Source organism: Pagrus major, chromosome 23, assembly GCF_040436345.1.
Source record: "Pagrus major chromosome 23, Pma_NU_1.0".
Classification (NCBI taxonomy): Eukaryota; Metazoa; Chordata; class Actinopteri; order Spariformes; family Sparidae; genus Pagrus; species Pagrus major.
The window spans coordinates 3325672-3344732 of NC_133237.1; the positions used below are offsets into that span (position 1 = coordinate 3325672).

The 19061-nt window shown below is 42.8% G+C and overlaps 1 protein-coding gene across 1 annotated transcript; it reads right to left on the reverse strand.

Annotated features, from left to right (window-relative positions):
* Position 1: 1 nt before the first annotated feature.
* On the reverse strand, positions 2-16014 carry LOC141019080 (NACHT, LRR and PYD domains-containing protein 3-like). Its single transcript, XM_073493876.1, has 8 exons — positions 15735-16014; positions 10840-12709; positions 9782-9955; positions 6324-6497; positions 5895-6068; positions 5419-5592; positions 5255-5301; positions 2-960 (listed from the first exon to the last, which is right to left on the reverse strand). The coding sequence occupies exons 1-8, from the start codon at positions 16009-16011 to the stop codon at positions 398-400; spliced, it is 3453 nt and encodes a 1150-aa protein (XP_073349977.1). The 5' UTR covers positions 16012-16014; the 3' UTR covers positions 2-397.
* Positions 16015-19061: the final 3047 nt, after the last annotated feature.

A 19061-nucleotide genomic window follows, 5' to 3' on the forward strand; every position in this document is an offset into this window, starting at 1 on the left:
TGGACACTAACTTTTATTTCATTATCATGTTTGAACATTTGGAAAGAAAAACACTGGCTCAAGTTAGCCCTGGTACATTACATAAAACATGTACAAACATTAGGTATCAAAGCTTTCCAGCTTCCAAGTACTGTTGTCGTGTCAAACAGTGACAACCAAGACCCACAAGAGTGTTACAGCAGGGTGGATGTGTGACCAAAAGTGACAGAGAAAATAAAGTGGTCTGCCATAAGGATCCCTCACACAATTGTCCATATCCTTGCACAAGTTATGTTACAACCTTGATCATTTCACTCTATACAGAGTACATTAACACATTGTGATCGATCAGTCACATGAAAAAAGTTTTTTTCGGGGGGTTGCTCTTGTATGGTTTTGTTTCAGCAGTTGCGTTTGTCTACGGGAGGCAACTTTCCCCTCCTACATCTGACAGAGACACGGTGGAGTCTAACCTAATCATGTACTCAAACCCAAACACAGGATAGAGAGGTTCAGTGAATGTGCAGTGGAAGGTGTGGAGGTGGATCAGTGTCTCAGAGCAGATTTGGTAGAAGGACAGAGTGCCAGCAGGCCAGTCCAGGTACACTCCTACTCTGTCAGAAACAGAGGTGGTCGTACATATGGTCGTCATTCTGTTATTGTTAAAGGCAGAGTAATGGTTATGAGTGCAGCACACACTCCAAGACATGTCACTCAGGCCGAGGCAGCAGTCGGCACCTTCTCCTCTCCTTCCGATTCCTCTGTAAGTCACTCCCACAGACACCCACCCTTTCCTCTCCACTTCCCAGTAACAGCGGCCAGTCAGACCATTTGTACAGAGCAGCTGTTTCCAGTGCTGGAATCTCTCACGGTGATGAGGATCTTGCTGCTTCTCTCTCATCAGTGTCACTGTTCTGTTGTCCTCAGACAGACGGAGGTATGTGTTTGCTGTGTTTGGGTCCAGGGTTAGCTCACAGGTATCTGAGACAGCAATATACAGAAAGGTTAGCAAACAGCCTTATCTTTTGATATGATTTTTACATGTTCGGCGTCAAGGCCAAAATGCTTTGTTACATTAGATAGATAATCTTTATTGTCTGTACATATTCCACACAGAAACATACATATATAGACAGTACATGGCAGATGGTTTGTTTATCATGATTTTCCACTTAGCACAGCCTGCAAATTTTCTTCATTTTGCACTAGTTAGGAAAACAACAATAGCTGGGTTGACTGTTCAGACAGTAGGGCATGCAGTGGGGTCCCCCCTCTGTTAGCCGACCCTGTTCGGAACACCACCGACAGTTAACATCGTTATGACAGCAGCTGTGGACCACCAGGAGGAGCACGTGGGCAATGGAACCAGGCTCAACGGCCTCTACAGACATCATGACAGAAGTGAAGAGACCAAAGAGGATGTTGACAGAGGAAGCTAAGACGAGAAAAAGACAGCAGCCGAGTGAGAGGCAAGAGATGAGTAACTCTAAGACAGGATTTTTGTTGTCATTGGTGATAGCTTCACTGAATAAAAGCTACAGACAGTCGTCGTGCTGGACTTGATGCTGTTGAATAGTAAAAAATATTATCTGGCTTGCGAAGCTACATGTCTTGTGTTGTTGCTCTTGCTTTATGTTTGGCTGTGTTAGCAAAGTTGTCAGCTCATTAGTTTTTTAACATTAGCCAAGTCAGGCCATTTCAACAGAGGTTTAGAGGTTAAGCACGTAACGTTACATTACATCTGACAAATTATTACAGAAACCTGGGATTTGTATTCACGACACTTGTGTTGCACTTAGAAACTGTAAGAGCAGCATATAGCACAAAATGCACATTTCTGCATATAATGTTTCTTTAACTTTGTCGTAACACTGACCCAGTGAGCAGTCAACTGTTGTTGACTCATCAGTGTCACAGGAAATGAATAGACTTGTTGACAGCATTGCTTGCAGTTTGAACAGGCATAGAAGAAAATGGTGCAACATGAATAACAAAGCTGACAATATAAAGTCTAGGCCTGAAAAGTTAAAGGTGCTCTATGTAACAATTTGTAACAATTTACATGTGATAATTGTTATGTTATTGGTCATTTGTGAGCAGATTGTAATGTCTGTACAAGCATAACAATACAAGCCTGTGGACAACTTGTTAAAGTTGTTTAATGCTGCTGGAATGTGGATTTCTTTATGAAGGACTCGTGTTGGATTTTACACGACAGTCCAAAGGATGTGACTTTATGCATTCTTGATTGTCTCGTCTCAGTGCCTCTCCCCGCTCCCCTTACAGAGAGTAATGGTAGCTAACGTTAGTAATGAAATGAAGTCCGACAAAATAAGCCTAGACTGGCTTCCTGTACAACACAGAAGTGGTGTGTGTATGTGTTTTGTCCCGTTTGGTCTCCCTCTCCTGCTCAGTTGCTCTCCGGCTCCAGATCAGGCTCCTCCCTCGTCTATGGTTCCAGTGGCGGTTTCTGATTGGTGTGGCTCCGTCCGGCGCGCCAATCCGGCGCGCCAATCCGAAGTCAGCAATCAGGGACTGAGTTTTTAAATGGTCTGCCAGCTTGCCAGTCGCGGCTGCTGATCCCTGTGGCCAGTTCGTCTCGCTTGATTCGGACGGTTATATGCTCTGTATTGTTGATTGTGGCTTGTGTCGGGGGACTGGGCCAGGGTTAGTATTTTATTACTGAGATCACACTCATTAGTTGGTTTTCTGTGTTAGTTTCAACAGTATTAGGGGTGCTCTTCATTTTGTATTTCTGTTTTACCACCATTACCAGACGAGGTCTACGTAGGTTTATTTTCAATGTTTTCCTTGTTAAGCAGACATAGCTCCGGATTTCGGAGTCCTTTTTTTGTTTTATTTATTTGTTGATTTGGGCAGCATCCATCGGCCTTTTCCCCCCTTTCAGCGTCTTCCGTTTTGTATTATTCTCATTTGGTTTAAACTTTGGCAAATAAATTATTTATATTTCAACCATAACATGTGGTTTTATGTTGCTTCCTTTTCCCTAGTGAGCTGGGTTGTAACACCCTTTAAAAGAGAAGAATCCCGAAAAAATACAGTATCCAAATTCTTCAAAATTACTTGTACATTCAGCTGCTGAAGGTAATAGCAGCAGTAGCTCTGCAGATGACGTAGAGGAAGAGCGCAGTGACTCCAATGCCCTGTAATGTTATCTAGATTAGAATGTTGACAGTACCTTTTGGGTCTTCGAGGCTGGTTTAATTTATTTTATTTTATTTGTGGAAATTTTTTTTCTTTTTCTCAAGGGACAGCAAGTAAATAACAGCCAATCCAGGTACAATACACAGGAAGCTGGTTTAATATGTTATCAGAGCAACAAATCTTGCATGTTGATGAAGGTTCTCAGTCATCCAGGTCATGGTAAATCTAAGTGCTGTATTGTAGGCAACTGGACTTAAGACGGTGCAAAACCAGCAATCTTTTTACTAGATCAGTAAGTAACAAAACCTGCCTACTTATTAATGCCATCAGGTGTTCTCAGGTCTACTCTGCCTTTTCATAGCACTGAGATCAGGGTTTCTAGGTTAAATTGGGATTCTTATGGCTGTTTTCTGTTTTGGACACAAGCCAGGCTGTTAGTGATAGCCCTGTTGCTAATGCTGTGATTGTGACAGTGGTGCCAACAGTAATGCCACTTGAAATTTTAGGAGGAGGGAAAGATGAAGTTTAAATTTCGAAAATCTGAATCTTTGTTTACTACTTAAAGGGATAGTTCGGATTTTTTGACATGAAGTTGTATGACATCCTCACCATCAGTGTCGTGCATCAGCAGTGACTTTTCCCCCACTGCGTCCTGTGAGCCGAGGTCTGTCCCGCTGTTGTTGCTGAAGAAAGTAGTTATGGCTAGTTTGCGGGGTCACGAAGATAAAGCGTTTTGCTTCAAAAAACAATATCCGTTCAAAAGAGTAAAACATTTGCATCACAAAATCGTTTACGACAAAAAAGTCAGACCTCACGATCACCTGGCACTATTTCCCCTCCCTTCGTATCACTGCGCGCTTCCGCCTGTTGACACACCGCACCGCTCCATCAGCTGTTTCACGGTGTTTACATGCTCGGATGGTAAACGTAAATATGTCTGACTACGAAACGAGTGATGAAGACATTCCTTTTACCACAGAGCCAAAGGGATATCTTTATGAACCCGAATACACAGACACCGAGCTTCGTCAAATGGGAGTTAGAACGGGCAGAGAGAGGGGAGAGAGACAGAGAAGTGGTCCAAGCTGAAGTTGGACCTGTACAGACAGTACATAGTTGCTGACAATAATAATAACAGTCATCATATAAAAAGGCACCATCTTTAGCTTGTAGATAGTTGTTCTTACCTGGGGTCGTGGCACAGCAGCGCTCTTCAAAACATGTTTCTTCCTCTTTCCTGGGCGTGTAGGAACATAATCGTCCTTGCTGAAGTGTGCACTACACACACGAAGCTTTTTCACCCTTGGCAGTCTCGCTTCAATGTTCAAGCCTATGGCAAGAAGCCAAAGTTGCCTAATAGCAATGTCCGTGACAGGAAAGCGGTGAAATATATACGGCGACTTGGTGTGATCTTTGTTGTTGCAACCCGGATAATCGCAAATCCGCACCATTTTTATATATCCTCTTGTCTAATAATCTCGCTAGTACTCACGTTAGCTCTCTCGTTAGCTCTCTCGCACATCCGAGCATGTAAACACCGTGAAACAGCTGACGGAGCGGTGCGGTTTGTCAACAGGCGGAAGCGCGCAGTGATACGAAGGGAGGGGAAATAGTGCCAGGTGATCGTGAGGTCTGACTTTTTTGTCGTAAACGATTTTGTGATGCAAATGTTTTACTCTTTTGAACGGATATTGTTTTTTGAAGCAAAACGCTTTATCTTCGTGACCCCGCAAACTAGCCAGAACTGCTTTCTTCAGCAACAACAGCGGGACAGACCTCGGCTCACAGGACGCAGTGGGGGAAAAGTCACTGCTGATGCACGACACTGATGGTGAGGATGTCATACAACTTCATGTCAAAAAATCCGAACTATCCCTTTAAAGCTGCTAAGGGGAACTTCCATGTTTTGTTTATTTTTGATTCTTATTTTGCCCCTGTTACAGATTAAGATTTGATTTCCCCCATTTGAATAAAAAGTGACAGCCCTAACAGACCCAAGCCTTGCTTCCCAAATGTGTCACAGCTTAGCATTCATACAAAACTTCTGTCCATTTTTGAATGAACGGGACTTAGTGTGAGAAGATTGTTAGTCAACAGTATACACACTTACACTTCCTCAGACTAGATTTCAACCAGCACATGCCAATATGGTCCACACTGGAGAGATGAAAAAAAAATCAGACAGTTAGGTTAGGCAATAAAAGTCATAACCTTGTTACATATGAGATCATTTTTCTCAACTAATCAGTATGACTGTTTTATATAAAGCCATACCAGAGAGTGTCCAGTCTCCACTGTGGATCCTCCTTTCCAGCCAACAGGAGCTTGACCCCTGAGTCTCCTGGATGATTGTAGCTCAGGTCCAGCTCTCTCAGATGGGAGGGGTTGGAACTTAGACTTGAGGTCAAAGAAGCACAGCCTTCCTCTGTGACCAGGCAGCCTGACAACCTACACATACATGAGAGGGCCATGGTTTTACTCTAAAGCTCTTAGTATGTCTGGTGGTACCATGTACCAGAAAAACACACTGTGGCCACTGCTATATAATCTTCTCTCTCTTTCTTGATTAAGCTTGCTACATAATGATCAGAATTCTCTTTCATAATGTAATTTTGGTCATTAAAATGTGTAAAAAAAAATATATATATATGAGTATGTAAGAAGAGAATGTTGTGTGACATTAGGTACATTCCCTGACATAAAGCTGCATATAAAGTAAGATTTAAATATTCAAAATCAGGATTCCTGACCTGAGAGTTTCCAGTCTGCAGTGTGGACTCCCTAGTCCAGTGCAGAGCAGCTTCACTCCTGAATCCTGCACATCATTGTTACTTAGGTCTAGCTTTCGCAGACTGGAGGACTGGGAACTGAGGACCGAGGCCAGAGCTTCACAGCTTTTCTCTGAAAGGTTACACACATCCAACCTGAAAATTTTAAATAAAAAGGTATATAACAGAGCATTAAAAAGTTCAAGTTAAATAATAGTAAAGGCATACCATTCAGTTTAAATACGTAATGTCTTGAAACAAGCAGTTCAGGTATCGGAATTGGACCGCTTGTGGGTCCTTGACCCAACTGGCCTTCATTTGGGTTGCTTGGGCATGAATGGTTGTTAAGCTGTGTTGAGAGGGAACTCAGTACTGCATTGAAGGTGGGTGATAAGTACAGTGAATGAATACCTTAGAGTTTCCAGTCTACACTTTGGACTCATCAGTCCAACAGAAAGCAGCTTCACTCCCGAATCCTGCAGGTTGTTGTTACTCAGGTCCAGCTCTCTTAGACTGGAGTACTGGGAGCTGAGGACTGAGGCCAGAGCTTCACAGCTTCTCTCAGACAGCTTACAGCCACTAAGCCTGAAAAGGAATCAGAAATTAAATTGGTCACAGTAAGCTTAGCTTCAAACCTCTACACCCATAGACACACAAATACAAACATATTGTATTTTTGCTCTATAGTAAAACTATGTTTAGTTATTGCCACAAAAGAGACCAAAGCAGAGTTCTATGAGGGGTGAAAGTAACAACAATTAATTTGTAAAAATGGAGGTGATGGAAACACATGTGAAGTGAAAAATAGAGAGGCAAAAATTTGTAAAACTGATCAAGTGATCATTGAGTCATCTCAAGCCAACTCAATTAAAACGGTCATGATATGATGAAAACAGCCCTGTTTTATCATTCCCCCATCTTATATTCATCATTCATAACTGACAATGAAAAATTACCATTCATTATTTAAGGAAAGTGGCCTCAAGGGTGGAAGTAACAAAATGGAAATGCTTATGAATTAATGATGGAGGTGATGGAATGTATGTGAATTGAAAATGGAGTAATAAACTGTTAAGTGATTTCATAAACTTGATTGACATTTTATTTCAAACAGTGTTGCTCTGATAATCAACTGGGCTGTGTTTCTGTCAACCATTCATCATTCCAAACACCCCACTGAGATTGTATACAGCAAGCAATTTTTGTTACTTACACCCTATCAAAATACAAGAAATAGAAATTTGACTTTTGACTTTTTCTGTCTACAGGATGAGTTCTCTCATTCCTCTGTCTCTATTTGCCACTGCCAAGTCAAATAGGCTCAAGAAGAGGCCAGGCCTGCAAGTCTAGAGTTAAAAACTTGATAATTTAGTCAGTGGGCATTGTATTTACATTTGACATTTTAGGGCATTTAGCAGACGCTTTTGTCCAAAGTGACTCACAGTAATTCATACATTCATACACTGATGGTGATGGCTACCATGCAAGGTGCCGACCAGCACATCAGGAGCAGTTTGGGGTTCAGTATCTCGCCCAAGGACACTTTGACATGCAGACCAGGGGAATCGAACCAGCGACCTTCCAATAACAAGATGCTGGCTCTTCCCCCGGATCCACAGCCGCCCCTTCTTTTAATTTTTTTTTTTTTTTAATCAAAACTGCCATTATTTGAACACAACAATACTTGCAGGCATCATGCTGAACATCTTGCTCATGACTGGCGTACAGCATCAGACCAGCACAAACATCGAGTAGTAAACTGGTGTCTGACATCACCGATTCACTTCTTAAATGTTCCCCGTAGAGAAATTAACAATGCGCACAAAGAACACTTATTTCACCACCGTAAAATGTGTAGCATTGCCTTGTGGGATAGCCATCTTGGTCGATTCTTGTATCGTGTACCTTGGTTGATTCTTGCATCTGTCCCCCTGTTCAGTTGTTCTCTGAGATGTTGGATATGAGTGAAAGGACCTTTGGGTTGACAGCCAAACGTTTTCTTTTCTCCTGGCCTCCTGTCAGGGTTGATTCTGAATATACATCTCTGAAGGAACTCCAGGGTGGTGCAAACCTCAGCAGGGTAGTCAATATTCATGACGTAGTACATCATGAACGTGGCAGCTATCGCACCGGTGAACGTGGAGATTCTTTCCATCACAACCACTTGATCCACCGCCACCATGAACTCTCCCGTCGTCAGTGGGCTGTCTCCAAACACCACAGTGCATGGATTTGGAGGTAGATCGTCTCGCCGGACTTCAGCTGACACGCAGGTGTCTTCAGCTTGGACAAAAATCTTGCTTTCGTCTTCCTTGAAGTGGAGTAACAGCATCAGCACAGCATGATATAATTCCCCACATGTATTTGCAGACTGGATATCACAGAGGAGCTTCGCTGCACCGCTTCCTCTGAAAGCGGATCAGGGTTGACACATCCATAAACGTTCTTCTGCTGTCTTCTTTTCCGTCCAGAGCTGGTTGGCGTGATCATCACTGGCTGTGCTCGTCTGCAGTTGTCCACTCTGCACTGCAGTTGTTTTGTAAGGGAATCATAGCCGCTGCCTACTACTTGACCCTCAATGACGTCCTTGAATGATTTAGGATAAGCGAACACCATCTTGCGAGCAATTTCCCTCAAGTGTTTCTTTTGTGGGCATTTGCACACTGCCAGGACTTCTGCAGTGACCATCCTGATCACCTCTCTTCTGTCTTTAGCAGACGGATGTTCTTGCTTCTCCAGAGTTTCTTTAATGTGTGATGGCATCGAATTCCAAGGTATGCAGAAGTTAAAGTGCCAGTCATGGTCCAGCATTGATAGTAGCATATCACTGTTACTGGTGGAGGTTGTCAAGTTGTCAACATTTGTATTTGCATTAGTGGAGGTGCTGATTCTCAGAGCTGACTGTGAGCTTTCAGGAGAGTTTGGAAGAGTCCCATCCTCAAATCCTGCCCCTGAATTCCCGGACAAGGCTGGAGAGCAAGTAAAAGCTTTGACACAAGGCTGAAGTCGTGGCGTAGCCTGTGATGAAGAGAAGCCTGCAGGAGAGCTGAGATACGACTCGTGTTCTGAGTAATTTCTTTCTGCAGGGCTGATCAGAGCCTTGGCACGAGCGAGAAGCCTCCTCAATTCCACTTTCTTCAAGACACCTTTGAGGTTGTCCAGCTCCACAAACCCCTGATCTTCTAATGAGCTCACACCGATGCTTTCGAGTGTATCCAGTAAAGGCTGCACTTGGCAGTTTGGTAGCACAGTTGTGATCAATGTCACCATGTCAGCCATGTCTGCTCTGTGGAACAGGACTTCAGGCTTGTTAACATCCTCCAGTGCTTTCCGTTGTCGACACAGTTCCTCCTCGTACTCTGCTATGGAATGTTTACACAAAATCTGCTTAAACAAGTTTATTCACACATGGAGGCTGTAAGTGGTAAAAGTAAGTAGGAAAAAGCATTTGAGGGACATTTTGGGCAGAAGTAACTTGCTGTAAACATTAATGTCAGTTGGGTGGTGAGAATGATGAATGGTAGACAGTAACACAGCCCAGTTGATTATCCCAGACCATTGAGGCCACATTTATTAAATGATAAATGCCATAAACATGTTGTGAATGAGGAATGTGAAACGGGGGAAATTGTAAAACATTGCCCTGTTTTATTTTTTTATCATATATATTTTAACTGATTTAATCAAAGTGGCTTCAAATTAATCAAATCACTTGATAATTTAACACAAAATTTTTAAACATTTTTTTGAAATGCATTTTTATCAAACAATTGTTACTTCCACCCTTCAAAGAGTGCAACCATAAAATATGTAAAGTGAATCACAAATAAAGTGAATTACAAACTGTTGTAAAATAGTCGTAAGTTGACCTAAAAGTTTCCAGTCTACAGTGTGGGTTCTCCAGTTCAACAGAAAGCAGCTTCACTCCTGAATCCTGCAAATTGTTGTTGCTCAGGTCCAGTTCTCTCAAACTGGAGGACTGGGAGCTGAGGACTGAGGCCAGAGCTTCACAGCTTCTCTCTGACAAGTTACAGCCACTCAACCTGAAGAAGAATGAGTGAAAGATATGAAGTTAGCCAAAACCACAATAGATCTTTTCCATAGTAGGAAATGCACAAGTGAAATTGAAGACGTTCATAATAAATGCATTTCATTTAGAGGCGTTAGTTCCAGAGGTCCTGCTATTGTGCATGCTGGCCCACTGTGATGGCTTGCATAATCTGATATCTATGCGTTCATAATCTTAATCATGATTAATGTTGCCCCAGGACGACCATTGCAATTTACCAATCATGTTTTTGTAATGCCATAGCTTTGCAAGTCCGTTACATGGGAGTGCACATAGGAAGAGCTGTCCTTTGAAATACGTTTAACGCTAACCCTAACCTAATCTAGTATTTTTGTTGCCTAAACCTAACCAAACTGCATCAGAAAAGTGAAAAGAAATGGAACAAGTAAATAATAACAATAAGTGAATGGTACAGTAATAATATCATGTTCCAAATGGGATATGATCCCCAGTCTCCTGAGTGAGAGTCGTACACTTTCTGTGTACCTATTCAGCCACAATGATTTGCTCCAAATATGGACTTCATCGCTGTCTCGTAAGTTAAATTGATAGCCCTGAAGCAACATTAATTATACTCTCAGAAGGACAACACAGCGACAGCAGATACACAGTCATGGCTTAGTTTTACACTTGATGGAACTGATAAAATTAGTTACATCTGTGCTTTCCTGCTATGACAAGTCTGAATGCCTGCCATTTAAAAGGTCTGATAGCTGGCTATGTGCAATTGTAACTGTGATTTAGTCAGAAACTGTGGTGGTCAATTATCACCGCATTCAAGACTTTACAGGCTTAAAAAGTTAAAAAATAAAAACAATCATAAAGTTATAATAATGATAATATTGTCTATAAACCTACAAGAATACATGAGCCTTCTTGACCACTGGCAGCAACCTCAACAGACCTCTCTCTGAAGCAGCGTACTTCCTGAGGTCAAACACGTCAAGGTCTTTTACTGATGTCATTAAGATGAAGACCAGAGCTGACCACTGAGCCTGAGATAGTTTGTATGTCGACAGACTTCCTGAAGTCAAATAGTGCTGAATCTCCTCCACTAGAGAATGGTCCTTGAGCTCATTCAGACAGTGGAACAGGTTGATGCATCTCTCAGCAGATGAATCCTCCCGGATCTTTTTCTTGATGTACTGCACTGTTTCCTGATTGGCCTCTGATGTACTTATTGTCTGTTTGAGAAGGTCTTGTAGGCTGTTCTGATTGGTCTCCAGGAAGAGACCCAGGAGGAAGCGGAGGAACATGTCCAGGTGTCCATCTAGACTCTGTAAAGCCTTGTCAATAGCCATTCTTTGGACCTGCGCTACAGATGGTTTACTGAAAAACATCTGCACACTTTGGAATTTGTGTTGTTGTTTGGCCATTACGTTTTTGTTTTTGTTAATGAGTGACTGCACCACATAAACAGCAGCCAAAAACTCCTGAATGCTCAGATGGACAAAGCTGAACATCTTGTCCTCATCCTTGTTCTTCTTACAGTGGTGCTCTTTTTTAAAGATCTGTGTGAACACTCCTGAGTACACAGAGGCTTCATTGAAATCAATGCCACTCTCTTTGAGATCTCTTTCATAGAAGATCAGGTTCCCCTTTTCCAGTTGATGAAAAGCAAGTTTTGCAAGTGATTGAATGTATTGGATGCTCTTCTCTGTGCTATACTTCATTTTCGTCTGTCTGATCTGGAACACCAAGAATTCTGTGTACAACTCAGTCAGGCTCTTGGGCAGCTCTTCTTTGTCACTGGTTTTCAACATGTCCTCTAGAACTGTGGCAGTGATCCAGCAGAAGACTGGGATGTGGCACATGATGTGGAGGCTTTGTGATGTCTTGACGTGGCAGAGGATTCTATTGGCCACCTCCTCATCTCTGAATCTTTTCCTGAAGTACTCCTCCTTCTGTGGATCAGTGAACCCTCTCACCTCTGTCATGATGTCAATGAAGTCAAGAGGGATCTGATTGGCTGCTGCTGGTCGTGTGGTTATCCAGAGGCGAGCAGAGGGGAGCAGTTCACCTTTGATGAGGCTCGTCAGCAGGACTTCTACTCCAACTGCCTGTGTCACATCAATAGTGGGATTTTTGTTTGAAGTGAAGTCGAGCTGAAGGCGGCTTTCATCCAGCCCATCAAGCACAAACAGAAGTTTAAATTTGCTCTTGTCATAGTTGGTATTCCCTGAACCCTGTAGTTTTGTAAATATGTCATTAAGGTCCTCCTCCCTGATGTCTTTAGTTTCCCTGATACATTCATGAATGAGCTCAGCAAAACGAAACCTTCTCCTCCTCAGTAAACTCAGCTGGCGGAAGGTGAAGGGGAATGAGAGATGCACATCTTGATTGGCTCGTCCTTCAGCCCAGTCCAGGATGAATTTGTGTACAAGGAACGTTTTACCAACTCCTGCAATCCCAGTGGTCAGAACTGTTCTTACATGCGTGTTTTTTCCAGAAGGGTGTTTGAAGATATCGTTGGGTTGAACTGGTTGCTCTGTTCCTCCTGGTTCTTTTGATGCCATCTCAACCTGCCTGACCTCATGCTCCCTGTTGATGTTTACAGTTGTCCCATATGTGATGTAGAGCTCGGTGTAGATATCATCTAGATGCTTTTTGTCCACCCTGTCTGTCCACCCTTCTTGTGCACACATAAACCTATTCTGGAGGTGTGATTGGAGTGTGCTCTGGTATGATTCAATGAGTTCTGGAGGGTCAGGTTTATGCTTGGGCGAATCTATGCAAAAACAAATGAACATTCAGTAAGAACAATTAATCAATCTGTATATCTACAAAAGGATTCACATATGTCATTTCACATGTAGCATCCAATCAAACATATTTTAAGTCCTGCCCAGCTTAGCTACATTTGCTACATCGATCAATCTTTTCATTCTAAGCTTGACACAATGATCCTTGAAGACAGAGAAATAAAGGAGCAGTATTGTGTAATGTAGAGCTATTTAGTCATAATATTATATATTTTATAATATACAAATGGAAAATGTTATTTGTTCTCATTGTTGATGGTTCATACGCTAACTATAGAAAATAATATGGACAAGCAACACAGTGGTCAGATTTTGATTTCCATCAGTGTGCCTCACTTTAACAAGAGAAAAAAAAATAAAGAGGAAGTAACTGTTGGCAAACCTATTGCTATCTGATGCAAGTTCCCAAAGACAAAGAGCTGCTAATGTCACTTTGATTAGAGGGGGATTCCAGTATTTTTACATTTGGGCCCTATATTTACATGTTTTGGTGTGTAAAAGATTCATACTTAAAGGGATAGTTTAGGTCTTTTGATGTAGGCTTGTATGAAGTACTTGTCCCTTAGTCAGTGTGTTACCTGCAGTAGATAACCGTCAGCTCTCTGTTGATGTGGAGAAGTAATGCGCAGCACCGGCAGGAAGCAGGGCTTTTTTACTGCTGAAACTGTACCAGCAGCAAGACGAATTTTAACAACCTAAAATAAAGTTAAAGTGTACGCTATGTTTTTAACATTTTTTGTGCCTTATGTTGCAGTTAAACAGCCTTTTCCTTTGGCATTACATTCCCTCAACCGTACATCCATATTCCTACGCACAAGTGGAATGTACTGTCAAAGTTAAGTCCACTAAAAGTACTTGTTTTTGTCACTGACAGGCTGAGGTTGCTATTCTAAGTATCTGACAACATTGAGGAAATTCCTCCAGAGAGAGACCTTATTTGAGATCCTTTCTGTAACCACAAACAGTCTCATTCAAGTAGTCTCGCTCTGAAATGTTGCGAGGTGTGTTGTAGTTGTTGCCTCATCGGAATTGTTGCCTGACTTTGGAAATTAATTCTTGGTGGCAGTTCCTTCAGAGCGAGACTTGTGTTTCTGGTTTCACTAAGAATCGTACCCTCTAACAAAAATGTCTTTTCCGGTAGGAATTGTTTCTGTAATGTTAACACCGAGAAGAACAACCACCAGCCTTTCAGTGACAAAAACAAGCACTTTTGGTGGATGTAACTTTGACAGTCATAGATGGTTGCAGTCATTGCAGCTTTGTTGCTGCTGCCAGCTGAGACAATCTACTGGAGTGATTTCAAAACTTTTGGTCAGTATTAAACATTTATGCACCAAAAATGTAAATATAAGGCCCAGGTTTAAAAAAATCCTGGAATTTTCCTGTAAGCAGCAGCTTGGCTCCCACAGAATGAATATTCCAGTCCTGAACAGATATTTTTTCTAACAAAATGTAACAACACAAAAGAAAGTAGTTAGCTGTGCCACTTGCTGTTGGACAAAGTGCAAGGTTTCTAATTAATATAGTTAGCTAGTTAGTAAGGATTGCTAATATCTGCAGCTTATATTAGAACAGATGAACACAGTTTAATCACACACGAGAGTGGTATTGATCTGATTAAGCATAAGCTTCTTCCAGAAGTGTCAATGCTATTCCTTTAGCTTTATATAGTGCAGATCCGGGCTGTGATGCTTAAACATTTCTTAACATTTTATTGAATTAAAATAATCACATTTAAAATTGTGCTGTCTTGGTGAAATTATGAGCTCACAGTGTGCTTTGTAGTTATCTGTCACATTTTGCCTTTGTTTGCCTCCACCCAGCCACATGCCCACTTCCTCAGACTACTGCTGTTCTTGTCCACCTGATGCACTTGGATTTTCCCTTCTTTCCCCATCACCTGACCTTCCCCACCCACCTGCTCACCTGTCCCCACTGTGCTCATCAGTCCTCCAGCTGTTTAATCATCCTAATTTTGTTCACCCCCTGACAGTACATCCTAGTTGCCTTGTTGTTTTTTGCTTTGTGTTTTTTCTATTTCAAACTCTATTTGAGCACTGAAATCATCCCTCTGACTTGTATGGCTGCATCTGGATCCTTCTGCTGGTTCCACTCTCCCTCATGATTGTGACAGAATGTACTGACCAATAATAAACCCAGCAGATGGATCTTGTTTGTAGGGGTCTATATGAAGCAACGTACAACTTTTCGTTTTTTGCACTGGAAATATGCCTCCAATGGTGAGGTCAGGAAGGCAGCCTTGTCAATCGCACGGCAGGAAGTGTTTTCAAAGCCTTGGTTGAGGAAATTGCAACCTGGGTAGGCAGATGATTTTACTAAAGCTTGTGATTCCCAGTGTGCTAGCCTTGAGCCTTCACTCCAGCCTTCTAGCTACCAGCCTTTGCTCTGGCCTGCTAACCTTCAGCCTGCACCTCACCATGCTGGCAACTGCCTATGCCACAAACTACAAGCATCCAGCCTGCACTCCAATCAATTGGCCTTTGGTTCATTACCCTGCACCTTGCTTGCTTGAGTCAGCTAGCCCACCACACCTGAGCACCAGTGGGCCATCCTTGCTGACACTGCCTGAACCTCAGTCAGCCACACCTGACGATGCCCAGCCGGACCTCCTACTGTTGTCCTGCTCTGAGTAAGTAGTAACTAAGCAACCAATCAGCAACCATCAGCTTCCTGTTTCTGCAGGCGCACGTACGAGAATGGTCATGTTTTTTTATGCATGTATTATGGATATAGAATATTTCTGAAACTATGCTAAACCCCATGGAGAACTTATTAGTGTAGACATAGCCTCTGTCTGTTGCTGTTGGTGGGAGGCTGAAGAAGAGAAGTAGAAAATGCTTCCCTTTGAAATTTCTCCAACATCATGTACAATTACATAAAGATGAAGAAAGAATCAAGAAAGTCCCAAGAATGTCATGTTATTTAAACCAGAACTTCCTTTTTGTTCAGATTTCAGATTAAATGACTTACATTTGGGTCCTGAGTCGATGTTGGACAAACCCTGCACCAGATCATTCCTGTTGATCTTTGTCAACACTTTCTTGACCACCTTCACAGACTGTTCATTGTAAGTTTGTACTATCAGATCTAGTGTGTCCAGCCTGTCAGCCTTCTCCAGATGGCTCTTTGGGATGGCTGGAATGTCTTCGAGGATTTCATCATGCTGCAGAAACCACTTGAAGGTCCTTAGCTCTTCATCTCCCAGATCCTCCAGTGTTTCCAAAAGCAGTCCCGTAACTGCTGCCATCACTGGTTCCTGGTAAGTGAGAGGGTGTTTTTGACTCAAACAACAAGGTGATCAAAAGGGTATCATCTTATTGCATTGGATTAACAGTGTTTTCAATATGTTGATTATGTTTATTATTTTATTAACATTATAATATGCAATATCAGTAGTATGAATATTTATACGTTAAATGAGTCTAAAATGAACATTTCACATTGCTATTTTTTGCTGGTATATGTTTACAGGAGATTTTCAACTGTCAACAGGATTTTTGCACCCTATGGACAGCTGCCATTTTTGACATAAAAACTTCAAAAGTTATACTATAGTCCATACCTGTTACACAGTCAGGTCAAAGGTCAGCTGTGAGGGACTTCCAGGGATTTCATTTTCCTGAAGACTCTGTTAATTGTGAAAAGCAACTAAACTTGAATGCTTTGGTTTTAATCTATTACAAAAAATCACGTTACCTCATGAGTGGCTAAACTTTTTTTTTAACCCCCAACCTTAATGTTACAACTGCGCTTATGGTTTTCTCTTGGTAGCCTGTTACCTATTTAAGAAACACCTGCACAGAAATAACAAGCTACATTCTATATTTATACTGTGTACTGTGTCGGCCATTTCAACTTGCAGAATGCATTTGTATTATTTATCCATTATTTGCATCTGTATTCACTGATAACTTGATTGTGAAATCATTCTTCAGTAACTCAGAATGTGATTATGGTTTCTGTTGAACAGTGGAAACTGTTGTAAAACTTCACATGTATAAAACAGATCATGAAAAGTTTTTTTTTTTAATAAATAAAGAAAGTGGTTTGTGGTCCTTGTGTTCACCTAAAATCAGGCATGCACATTTTAACTACATGATGAATCAGAAGACAAAATCTAAAACTTCAGAGTAATACACTTGAGTTTAATATGTTACAGTAACTGTCATTGCTGCAGTATGAAACTCCACTGATGTTCTGATGTATGACATTAGTTAAATCATCCAATTACTAACTGATATCCAGTAGGGGGCCTATCAGCCGGTAGAAAGACTTGCGTGTCCTCACTCGCTCCTCAGAGATCCCTCCTCAATCCCCGCCCCTCAGAGCACCAATAAGAGTGGCCTTTATTTACTGACAACTTTGGCCTTCACTGTACATTGAAGTCACTGCTAAACTGCAAACTTACAGCTCACTGCCCTCTTTTCTAGCCTCTCTTGCTCCACCACTCAAACATTTACGTGAAATCAAAGCCACACTATTCATGTAATATGTGGTTTGAAGTTTAGTTTGAAGCTGATGGACTGAGTCAAACTGAGCAGAGCCAGGCCTGCAGATGTAATGGAAAAATGGCCCCCCTGGCCCCCCTTTGGGGGCGCCAGTGCTCATAGAGCCACTGTGGCTGTGTGGTTGTAGACACTTAGCTTTATTTTCAGGTATCTAGTAAGCAGTTGTGAAAGTGCAACATATTCAAATTCAAAAGGACCCAACAATGTGTACTGTCATGTAGGAAACCAATATGAGTACTTATTGTGATACTTTATTGGTGTCTCCTTTTTCTCCACTCTGGTCACAGAGATTGAGGAGTACTCCTGGCCACTAGGGAGCAGTATCTTATTAGTGCTACACTGGCTCAGTTAGTAGTCGGCCATTTTGTGAGTATCTGTTTATTATGTTCCTGCTATGGTGGTTGGAGGTTCATCTCTGTTCATATTCCTGTAAGTCTTAGTATTTTATTTTCATTACTATCAAGCTTGGTTAAGCTCATACTGTTACCTTTGCTACACAGTATCACATATTAATTAGCTATTTGTTTTAGCTTATGTTGCTATTCTGTGTATTGCTGCAGGGCTCCTTCATCGTTGTCATTAAATACCTGACCTGACATCGAGGAGTGTGTTTCTTCATGAAGGAGCCATGGTGATCATTCAGTGCTCTGTTCCCAACTGCACGTTCAACACCGGTGACGTGTCTGAAGCACTCGCCATTGCTGTGTTGACAAATCATGGACTTGCCCATCAGAACCCACCGCCTGTCATGGCTGCGCTGGCCCAAGCCCCAGCTCCTCAAGGCCCGAAGCTCGATCGACCTAAAGTTGATGTTGGCGTATCGATAGAGGAATGGAACGTGTTCATCCGTCGCTGGGAGGTCTTTTGCACCGGCTCAGGCATAGGAGCGGCCCAGGCCCCTTCCCAGTTGTTTCAGTGCGCTGGGCCTACACTCGGAGATAACCTATTGAAAGCTAACCCCAACGCCACTTCTGGGACCTTGCCGGATTTGATCGCTGCCATGCGTTCACTAGCAGTCATTCCAGTCGCTACATGTGTCCTGCGCACCGAGCTGCTTCAGTTACACCAGGAACGCGACGAAGCATTCCGCGCCTTCACCGCCAGGGTGCGGGGTAAAGCAGAGACCTGCGCCTACAAGGCGGTATGCGAGTGTGGCAAGGATGTAGACTACACCGACCACATCATCTGTGACGTTTTGATCAACGGGATTTATGACTCGGACATACGCCGCAATGCGCTCCCGTCGTCCACCCTATCAGCCATGTCGTCATTCCAGCGCCTGAAGAAAAATCCACAAACGAGCCCCGCCCCGACCCAAGCCCCTGCAGACAAGGCTAAGCGAGCCTCGTGCCCAGACTGCAAGAGCACCTTTAAGGTCTTCACGGAGAGGCCTCGTGGATGGAATACCAAGCCTCACCAAGTTTGTATCGACTGCTACAGAACCCGCAGACGAAAGAGGCGGGAACAGCCATCGACTGACAGTCAACAGGCCGCCATTGAGTCAGAGCCGATCTCCCAGATTTCTTCAGTCCAATCTGGAGCCCGCCCTGGCCCACACTACAGGAGTCATCATCGACGCCGTACTCAAACGACACTCAGCAATGTCAACAAACCCACACCCGTCAGGCTCGAGCACCACATTTTCTCTAAGGGAGGATGGAGGCGGGCCAAGCTGAGGGACCACCCCCGTGTGTCGATCACCATCTCGATCGACGAGCCTGTTGGACCGGGAAGCCGACCCAACACCCGGGGCCCGGACCACGAGGCGAACATATCTGCCATTGCAGAC